Source organism: Astyanax mexicanus, chromosome 15, assembly GCF_023375975.1.
Source record: "Astyanax mexicanus isolate ESR-SI-001 chromosome 15, AstMex3_surface, whole genome shotgun sequence".
In the NCBI taxonomy this organism is placed as follows: Eukaryota; Metazoa; Chordata; class Actinopteri; order Characiformes; family Acestrorhamphidae; genus Astyanax; species Astyanax mexicanus.
The window spans coordinates 824,990-835,994 of NC_064422.1; the positions used below are offsets into that span (position 1 = coordinate 824,990).

At 33.0% G+C, this 11,005-nt stretch overlaps 1 protein-coding gene across 1 annotated transcript in view; it reads left to right on the top strand.

Moving 5' to 3' along the window:
- The window catches only part of LOC103043436 (legumain-like), a 35,173-nt gene extending 24,693 nt beyond the window's left edge, over positions 1 to 10,480 (top strand). The window contains exons 5-13 of the mRNA XM_049465040.1: positions 378 to 453; positions 551 to 613; positions 696 to 762; positions 1,724 to 1,842; positions 2,539 to 2,628; positions 3,662 to 3,862; positions 6,448 to 6,612; positions 8,895 to 8,965; positions 10,001 to 10,480. Coding sequence (XP_049320997.1) covers positions 378 to 453; positions 551 to 613; positions 696 to 762; positions 1,724 to 1,842; positions 2,539 to 2,628; positions 3,662 to 3,862; positions 6,448 to 6,612; positions 8,895 to 8,965; positions 10,001 to 10,043 — 895 coding nt within the window. The 3' untranslated portion in view covers positions 10,044 to 10,480. The remainder of the gene's footprint in view (positions 1 to 377; positions 454 to 550; positions 614 to 695; positions 763 to 1,723; positions 1,843 to 2,538; positions 2,629 to 3,661; positions 3,863 to 6,447; positions 6,613 to 8,894; positions 8,966 to 10,000) is intronic.
- The last annotated feature ends 525 nt before the right edge of the window (positions 10,481 to 11,005 follow it).

An 11,005-nucleotide genomic window follows, 5' to 3' on the forward strand; every position in this document is an offset into this window, starting at 1 on the left:
TTATTTGGAATTTGGGAGAAATGTTGTCTGTAGTTCATAGAATAAAACAACAATGTTATACTCACAATACTCAAACATAAACCTATAAATATCAACATCAGAGAAACTGATTCAGAAATTATGATGGTCTCTTTTTTTCTAGAGCTGTATTATAATGAATTATGATCCCATTTCTCAATGCATAATAAACATGACTATAATGTGTTATGGATTTTTAGAATACTATTTATTTACAGTCATGTTTAAAATGCCTAATGAATGCATTATAATTTATAAAAATAATTTTATATAATAGATTTTAAGTAAGTAAAAAACTAAACTAAAAAAATCTATTTTTTTAATCTATGAAATGAATAACTGATCCCACTTTCTTCCAGTAATGAAAACGACGTGATTTTCGTCTTCCTCTCAGATCACGGGAATAAAGGAATATTTGCCTTTCCCAGGGGTTATGTAAGCAGTGTTTTAATTTTTTATTTATTTAACACAGTTACTGTAGTAAACATCTGCATCAGATATATGTGTACTAATTTATGTGTATTTAATTAAGCTTTATGCATCTGACCTTATGGCCACTATAAAAGAGATGGCAGAACGCCAGCAGTTCTCAAAGGTCAGTAGGACCACGTTTCATGCTTTCATGCTTTTTTAAGAAATGTACATTTTTATTTACATTGATTTGTTTAATGCTACAGATGGTGATTTATATAGAAAGCTGCTGTTCTGGATCCATGATTGAACATCTCCCACAAAACATGCAGGGTAAATTTTGTTGTCATTCTCCAAAGAAACCCATGTGTCTGTATTTTTGTCAGTTATTAGTTATAATTATATTCTGTAACAATTTCACAACAAATAGACAAAGGGATTTCTTAAAATGACTTTGTATTAAAACTTTTTATTATATTAACTTTAATTGAAGGCGTTTTTCTTCTCCTGTAAGATTGCAATGTTGGAGCTTTTCTTCAGACAATGACAGTATGTTTTATTTCTCTTTATTTATTTATTTATCTAAATTTGTAAAATGTTTAGAATAGTATTTTTTATTAAGCTTTTAAAACTAGAAAGTAATCATGTCAATATTCTGTAATTAATTGTGTTCAGTCACACTTTTTACTCAAGCTTTTAATTTTGGATATTTAAATGAATATTTAAATGTAAAAAGACTGAATGTAAGGTTGGTAAAACAGAATTATTATTGTATTAGTGGTGTAATTACATTAACCACAAAAACATTCTATGATTAATCTTTATTAAAACTCAAACATTTAAGCTCTAATGGAGGAAATTAACTTGCACTTGACTTTTCTTCAACAACCTTTTAATATATAAACTGAATATTAAGGGTTGAGAAAACATTATCCCAATAAACAGGGGAAGCAGCTTATGTGTGTGTGTGTGTGTGTGTTTGTACGTGTGTTTACATCATTAAAATAGACTCTGTAAAAAGACAGAAGTGTGTATGTGTAAAAGTTTTTCTGTTTGTGTGTATTTGCACATACAGTTCATAATTTGTAACTTTTTAAACATTTTGGTGAATCACATTTTGATGATGACTGGTCTTATTGAAATACCCCAAAAATGTCTCTTTGTTTATTTTTGGACGCAGGTTTGACAATATATACAACCCAGTATATACACTATAGCAGTGATACTACACTGTAACTATTTTATTTTATTCTATTTAATTATTTATTTCATGTAATTTTTACTCTTTTTCCAGTTTACGGAGTTTCTGCCTCCAGCCCCTCTCAATCCCACTGCGCCTGTTTCTATGATGAAGAAAGATTTACGTTTCTCGCTGGAGAATTCACTGCATGTTGGCTTTTCCACTGTCATACTGTAAGTATTATTATTAGTACTACTATGAATAGGTCTGTCACGATAATAACATTATACAATTATCGGACGGTATACGTATATACACTACATATAACCTGATATATATAGCAAATTATCTTTCTTTACCTTGGTATTGACCATTATGTTTTTCTTAGCCAGGCGCCTGTTAACATGAATTAAACATGAAATGTTTTTATTTTAATAACAGAATTTCCTTGTTGGTTATTATTATGGTACTAACAGCAACATAAAAGTGTGTAAAAATTATAATAATTTATACATATGTGTGTGTGTGTGTGTGTGTGTGTGTGTGCAAAATGAAATAGAGAAAGATCAAGAGAAGAAAAAGAGGGTAGAGGCGTAAGAGATAAAAAGATTAAAGGATTATAAGATTTAATTCATATTTCAGCATAAAGAAAAAATATTCTAGCTTCTGAAGTTGACATTTCTGATGTTGTGCTTAAATTTCTAAATTAAACCAATAATATTTCATCTAGATGAAAAAAATACATATATATGTTTTTTTTTCTGTAGGAAGGCAGAATTCTAAGTTATCAAAGAATAATTTAACGCAATTATTTCTGGGCCTACTAGTATTAGTAAAACATTTTACTAAATTTCACCATGACGTTTTTGAGATATTGAATTAAAAAGCACCTGTTTATTAATACATGTCTTTTTTCCCTCAATAAACAGTCTGACTTTACCAGAACCACCCTCCAGGATCAGTTTGTGCATTTGCGAGAGATGATCACCCAGTCTACTCCTTATCAGTACGGTAACAACGTACGTCCAAACGTCTCTAAAATACGAGACTGACTGCTGCATTGCTCGGTTAGATGTTTAAAGTTACAGTTACTCAACTAAGATCAATGGCTTTTTTTCTATTATTTATCATTTTTGAATTTGTAGATTAATATTAAAAAACATAAAGGAGCATCTGTGGAATTATTTAATAAAAAATGTTAAGCAAGCCAGAATATGTTTTGTAATTTAGATTCTTCAAAAACTTGCAGCTTTTGCTTTGATGCTAGATGAAGAATCAGACCAGTAACATAAGCTAGGACGACACCCGCTCACGCGTTTTAAGCCCAGACCAAAGATGATACCAACCACAGAAATACAAGCCAAAATGATTAATTTATAATAATCAGTAGCATTTACGTCAGGGATAAGAAATGCCTAAAATAACAAACAAACAAAACTAACTTAGGTATTTAAAGCTAACTTACCTAACAAGAAAAAGAAAACAAAAATACATAAATCTTCCCTCCCTCCCTAACTAACAAAACACAGGAGAAAAGAACCCCCCTCCCAAAGAAACAGGCCTTATCCCCTACACTGCTACCTTGGCTTTTAGTATTATTTGAAGTGTATTTACAGAAGTATTATAACAAAGTTAAATAACATGTTTTAGTTATCTAAACAGCTCGGTTTTTACTCACAACAGCACAAACAATAAGAATAGTAAGACAGGTGGTTTGGTCTGGGCGGCGTGGTGGTTGAATGGGTCGGGTGTCGCGCTGCACTCCACATCGGCCAGCACTTTATTGTGACGCAGGACCAGGATCAATTAATCAGCTCCTCCCCCTCACAGGTAACCTGCAGGACTGATAGAAAGAGGGAAGGAGAGCGCAAGAGTGAGGTAGCTTAGAAAAGGAAGGCAACAAAGAAAAATATAAACATCTCCCTCCTTAACACCAGACTTAACCACTCTTGGTGTTTCTCTCTGTCAACTTCACGAGGCTAAAAGGAATTAGTAAAGCATTTTTTAAAGGTAATCCTAACTTTGTATCTTTTTTTCCACACGATTTTGCAGGAGCTTAGCAAAATGTTCCTCTGCACATTTTTGGGCTCTTCGTCTCAGACAGCAGATTCTAAACCAACTGAATCCTTCACACTAACTCACCTCACACCATCCTGTGAGGTTCCACTGATCATCCTAAAGAACAAAATTCAGAGAGAAACAGACCCAGAGAGAAGAGAAGCTCTACAGCGAGACTACCACAAGAAGATCCAGGTAAATCTTTTAATAATCAGTTTGGAATCACATCATTTTTATAAAGAAATTAGTTTTTAATTGTTTAGACTATTCAACACATTAATAAGACTTTAGACTACACAGAAATTATATTTATAATTCACAGTCATATGTGCTTCCCAAATGGTTGATCCTAAATTTACAGACTTTATGTTGTCCATGATGACAACGTCCTGTATCATAAAAATATTTTAATCTCAAGTCATATTATTAATTATTATTATGCATCACATTTTTGACTTAGATTAATATTGAAAATATGAAGGACCACCTGTGGAATTAACAAAAAAGTGTTAAGAAAGCCAAAATATATGTTGAGATTCTTTAAAAATGAGCCCTTTGATGCCAGATTTACCCACTCTTGGCATTATCTCATCCAACTTCACCAGGTAGAACCTCTTTTGATGCTAGAGAAAAGAATTTCAAAAATCAAGAAAAAACATTTAGATTTTGGTTTGAATGTATGTGTGTGTACATTATTGAGATCTTGAGGTCATGATGCCACAGCATCTTAATTGTGTTCAGGAGGTCAGGACTCTCCAGAAGGAGTATTTATTTATTTTTTTCTGTTGAAGCCGTTCTGTTGTTGATTTACTTCTATGTTTTGGGTCGTTGTTCTGTTGCATCATCCGTCCTCTGTTCAGCTGGTGGACAGATGGTCTTAAGTTTTCTTGCAAAATGTCTTGGTAAACTTGGGAATAAATTTGATGACGGCAATCCATCCAGACCCTGAGGCAACAAAGCAGCCCCAAACCATGATGCTCCCTCCACCATGTTTCACAGTTGGGATGAGGTTTTGATGATTGTGTGCTGTGCCTTTTTCTCCACACATAGCGTTGTGTGTTCCTTCCAAACACCTCAGTTTTGGTTTATCTGTCCACAGTATATTTAGTCAGCAGTGCTGTGGAACATCAAGGTGCTCTTTTGCAAACTTCAAATGTGCAACGTTTTTTTGGACAGCAGTGGCTTCCTCTGCGGTGTCCTCCCATAAACTCCATTCTTGTTTAATGTGCTTATTGTAGATTTGTCAACAAAATGTTATCATGTGCCAGAGATTTCTACTGAGTCTTCAACTGACACTGTAGGATTCTTCCTCACCTCATTTATCATTCTGATATACTTTGTTTGTGTGGTATTTGTTTAAGCAGACTGTGTTTGTCATTTGTTGTGACGTAGATGCAAATTAGTAATCTAACCAATTAATGAGCAATTTATGCAGAAATCCAGGTAATCCCAAAGGCTGCACATACTTTATCTGGCAACTGTAATATATTACAGTGTGTAGTCAAATTATCAGCTTTTCGCAGTAAGTTGCACTAACTGTTCTAATTATTTCCTAGCATACACTGCCAGGCACTTAGCTAGCCTATCTGCTGCTAATTACACCATTTGTACGCTTATGCTGTCTTGTTTTTTGGTTTATTCCTCTTCCTTTCTCTTCTTTTGCCTATGGCTTCCTGGTTGATAAATTGCCTTGATGATGCTGAAGTTTCATATTTGCATTTTCACTTGCATTAAAATAAATCAATACAGACTTAACTTATATACATTTTTAGGTTACACAGTAAGTGTAACGACACACAAAAAAAAAACTAACAATAATCAGAAATAATTTATATATATAAATATTTTTTTTTAAAACACGTTTTTGTCTTTGTAGAGCAAACTACACATTTTTCATCAAAGCTATTCTACAGCTGTAAAACATATCTATTCACCTTAGTTCATTATTGCTCTCATTTGATTTAAATAACCCCATAATACAGTTTGGTAATTTAGAAGGGAGGGACAGTGATGGGTCAGGGTGGGCATGTGCACTGTCCAATGGAACAGTTTTTTTAATTTGATGTCTCAGGATATGTATGGGGGATTCTCATTTAGCTTTGGCCACAGCACTGCATTTACATAAAAGCCATAATGACTATAATGCTATATATTAAAATATTAATGCAATAAAACTGTACATCATTGAAATTTACTAGCAAAACATAAAATTATTTTATGTTGCCCATACAAGTTAAAACTGTGCTGACAGACCTTTTATGTGCTAAAACTCTACTTTAGTTCACTTTAGTGGAAGTGTGTAGGTAAAAAAACTTTAACAGCTAAAGCTTGCAATGCGATATCTTGCTTTTGTTTTAACCAGTTTATGTACACTCCTCAAAATGAATGTGATGTTAAATCTATTTATACTTTATTTTAAAGGTATGTTTTGCTGTTCAGTTGGACAGCTCACGCAAATATATTTAAATTGTATTAAATCCTGTCTTTGAGTGTGTCGTAGAGCAGTCAACAGTTTCTCACTAAGAGGTACACTACCAAAAACTAGCCTCTGAGAGCCTTTTTATAGGGCAGAGGGGGAAGCACTTTTACGCCTTTTTGTGGCAAGACCCAGTGAGTAGTCAGATAACACCTGTAATTAAAATTAATTATTTACAGAAACTGCCTGAGACATAAGTGCATGCTGACTTTTCCTTTTTTTTTTGTTCTATAAATGGACTCTTTAGAGTTGCTGTTATTAAAATCATATGTATAATAACTGTTTGTTTGTTTGTTTGTTTTAGACGAGAGCTAAGATTGAAAGGACGATGCAAGACATTGCTAAGCTTGCCTCTCCTGAAGTTGGCACCATGCCTTTAAAGGACAGAAATCCACTTACTGGACTGAACAATATGAAAGATGTAGCAGAACATTTCAGATTGACCTTCAGTGAGTGGTGTGAGGAGCAGGTGAGCGGAACAGTTCCTATGTGTGTTTTTTATATAATCAAATATACCATATGTCCAAGCGTTTGTGGGCACTCATTCTAAAGTACACTGCATTCAGCTACTGGAAGCTGCACCCATTTCTGACACTGTGGTGCAAATGCACACATACAGCCAGTCTAGTCCCAATAGAATAGTACCCAGGATCAAGCTGTGGAGCAATGGAACTGTGTTTTCTGGAACATTAGACCTCCATACCAATGGTTATTATCATTAACAAACAAAGAAATGAACCAATTAAAAACGATTAAAAAGAAAAAAAAAAAAAAGATAACTAACTGAAACTGTATTGAGCGTTTTATTATACAGCCCCCTCCAAAAGTATTGAAACAGTGAGCCAGAGCCCATTATATTTGCTGTAGCCTAAAACACACTTGGGTTTGACATTAAAATATAAACATGAGACAAAAGATCAACATTTTATTTTTTATTTTCAGGTATTTACATCCAGATCTGATGCACAGTTCAGAAGATAGCACCTCCTGTCTGAACCCACCCATTCTTCTTGTGAGCAAAAGTATTAGTACAGATAAACTTAAAGTAAAATAAAGTGAATAAGACCTAATATTTAGTTGCAAATTCTTTGCTTGCAGAAGCTGCATCATGTCTGTGATCCACTGACATCACTAACTTTCTGCATTCTTCTTCTGTGATGTTTTTTTTTCCAGGCAGTGGATTTTGTGTCATTATCTTGCTGCATTATTATGGATCTTCTGATCAGTTTGGTTTTATCTGTATTTAAATTCACAAACAAAATGTTTCTGACTTCTGCGTTTATTAAACATCAATGAGCCCACAAGAAGCCATGCAAGCCAACATCATGACACTACCTCCACTGTGTTTCACAGATGAGGTGGTATGTTTGGAATGATGAGCAGATGAGCTTTAGCCTTTCTATCACACTGCTAAAGGTTAATCTTTGTCTCATCAGTCTATAATCAGTCCACAGGCTTGTCTCTGTACTTCATAAAAAAATCCTGCCTGGTCTTCCTATTCTTCTTGCAGATCTTCTGGTGAAGCCTCTGTCTTTTTGTTCATGAGGTCTTCTGCAAACAGTAGATTCATTCAGTAGATACAGTGATACCTTCACTACTGTCCTCTGGAGGTTGTTGCTAATTTCACTAACAGTTGTTTTAGGGTTTTTCTTTTCAGCCCTCACCCTGTATCTGATTGATTTTCCATCTTCTCTCAGATTCATAGTTGCTTGTTTTTTACACATAGACAGCTCTTATGTTTTCATGTTGGTTACTCATCTAAACAGATAAAACCTAAATCTCAAAAAGAGTGCTGTTTATTGTTTTAATAATTCATAATTAATCAGGACACGCCTGAGCAACAAAACCTGACAGTCACATGTTCCAGTACTTTTGCTCAAATGAAAAATGGTTGGGTTCAGACAGGAGCTGCTGAACTGTGTATCAGATTCAGATGTAAATACCTGTAAATAAAAGCTGAAATGTTGATCTTTCGTCTCTTATTCATCTTTTAATGTAACATTCAAATGTTTTTAGTCTACAGCAGAAATAATGGGATTGGCCTCACTGTTCTAATACTTTCGGAAGGCACTATAGGAAGAATACATTTAAAATAGTGACAGAAACACTATGAGAAATACGCAGAATTCTATATGGGATTAGAATATGAGTGTGAGAAAGATAAAAGCATGTGTCCTGTAGTGGAAACAGGTGATACAGTATATGGAATAAAAACCACAACCGCCTAAAAGACTCCCTAAAAGGTAATCAATATCACGTCTAGGAGCTCCAGAACACACACAATCATAAAGCACACACATAGGAATCACACAAAATATAAAAAAATAATAAAACTAATACTAGAACTGATAAAAACTAAGCTAAAACTAGGCATAACATAAATGTAAAAGTAAAAGTAAAAACAAAAAGAAATTATTAAACCTATTATAACCTTGCTCCATACAATACTTTTGGGATGGGATAAGTTGGGGAGTTAGATATGAGATGGGGTGCTGATCATTCAACATGTCAAACTCACTGAAGCTCCTGTTGCTGAATGCAATCAAATCCTCACAGCAATACTCTGTAATCCATTAGAAAGTCTTCCAGTACTTCAGTTACTCCAACAAAAGCAGGATGAACTATTTTAAAATCCTTGATTTCAGAGAAAACAATAAACCAGCAACTGTCCCAATACTTTTGTTAATAAATAGTGTATAACCTGATCCTGAAATTACATATAATCACATCTGATTCTTCACCTCTCTTTAGGATGATGGATTTGTCCTGTCTTGTATGCATGTATTTGCAACTCTTTTGGAGTCTGGAGTGGAGGTTGCCAGGTCAGTCAACAAAAATTAAAAATCTTAAAAATAAAAATTGATTCATTTTTATATTAAAACACTCAGCGCTTACCACTGCAGACTGTATCAAAAAGTAGACTGGTTCTGACTAGAAGCATGATAGGAAACTGACCGTATGCCCTCTTATACCTCTATATAGATATATACTCATGATTTCTATTAATAACAGTAATTATAAGACTCACTCTACTGACTGGATCAGCATTCAGATTCCTCAAGTTTTTACTGATCTTGGAAAATCTGCTTTTGGCAAGAGAGCACCAGTGAGCTTCAATTCACTACAGCAAACTCTAAAACTCACTAAATCATTTCAATTTCTATTAAGTTATAATTTTACCTTTTTATATATTTTATTTATTTCACTCTTTTATTTATTTATTATTTATCTGTTTTACCTTTTGGCCTTTTTATTTATTTTATTCATTTCATCCTTTAATTTATTTTATTCCCTGTGTTACCTTTGGCCTTTTATCTTTTTATTCCTTTTTTAAATTATTTTATTTATTTGTAATATTTTCTGTTTTACCGTTTATTTTATTTCCATTACTTTATTTAGAATCTTAGTGCTATTTTTAGCTACTTTACTTTATAGTCCTCTATATTTTTTATTTGTGCTTGTTATCTTTTATTATTCCAATAAATGATCTTTTATTTTATTGCTTTACATCTTAGCCTGTCCACTTATGTTATCCTTTTATTCTGAATTATGTTATTTCTTCGTAAATAAATCTTATATTGTTTGTTTATTTTTCTAATGCCTTTACAACAACATTTATGCTATTTAGTTCCTTTTTTTAGTGCAACCTTAACATTGAATATTTGATTAATTTTTTGTTCAGTCTCTTTAAATTGTAAAAGCTCGGCTGCATTGAAAATGAGTTTTACCCTCAATGTATTACCGGCTGAAAATAAAGCTTAATTGAGTGATTGATTGAAAATATGCAAATAAACATGAAATGTCAAATGTATGGCACACAATACAGACAGAATGATTTGAATTTCTTTTTTTTTTAGGATTAAAGAAGCTGTAAGTTATGTGAACTCCAGTGAGCACTGAAGCTGAAGAACTACTGATCTACTGACCGCAGTTCCAGCTCTAACTCTCATTTTCAAACATCACTGACTGAAAGTGATTTAAATATTCATGATTTACTTTAATGTGCACTTTCTGTCACTTCACAATTGAGTATGGTCAATTTTATTGATTTATTTGTCCTATTTGTTAGCAGACACTTTAAGGTTTTACACAACAATACATTTATACACAGTCAGTTAATGTATTTTGAGTTAATTAGACATTTTGGTTAAGACAAAAACTTAACATGCTTTATGAATCTGTCTTATTTATCCAAATAAAAGTATCAATTTTACTTTCCCATACCAACTAGCTCAAATGTGATACTGCAATAAACATAGTGACAATAAAAAGACAACAAGCTAACTGTTCAAAACAATGTCATTTTATTTCAAAACTATTAAAATTAACAAACAGTATGAATTGTGTCACTTTAATTGTGAAAATATATCCATATCCTAAACATATCCTAAACATATCCTACACTCTGTCCAGCTTTTTTAAAACTGGGTGCTGGAACTCAGTTGGTTAAATGCATCATGGAATTGTCTTCACCATGTTCCACTGCCTTCTGAATGGGACAGAGCTCTAATTTACTTAAGTATTGAAAGTAAAATTAGCATGATTTATTATGATTCTAATGTTTTATTATTGTTTTTATAACAAGACCCTTGATTAATCAGGTAATTTTAGGAAAACATACTTTAGTGTCACTCCTGCTTTTGAATGCCATCAATTATGTCTATTAAAGTTATTTTAAACACAAAACACAGAAAATCAACAGTTTCCATTAGCTAGTACCAAGTGGCTATAAATAACTATTAGCATACAAGCAAAGTAGTTCAGTTTAAGATGTATTTGCAGCTTAGTTACATGTTTAAGTTTAATAAATCCTTGCTTTAAACACAGGCCTGCACACCTGGAATACAGGAATGGATGTATAT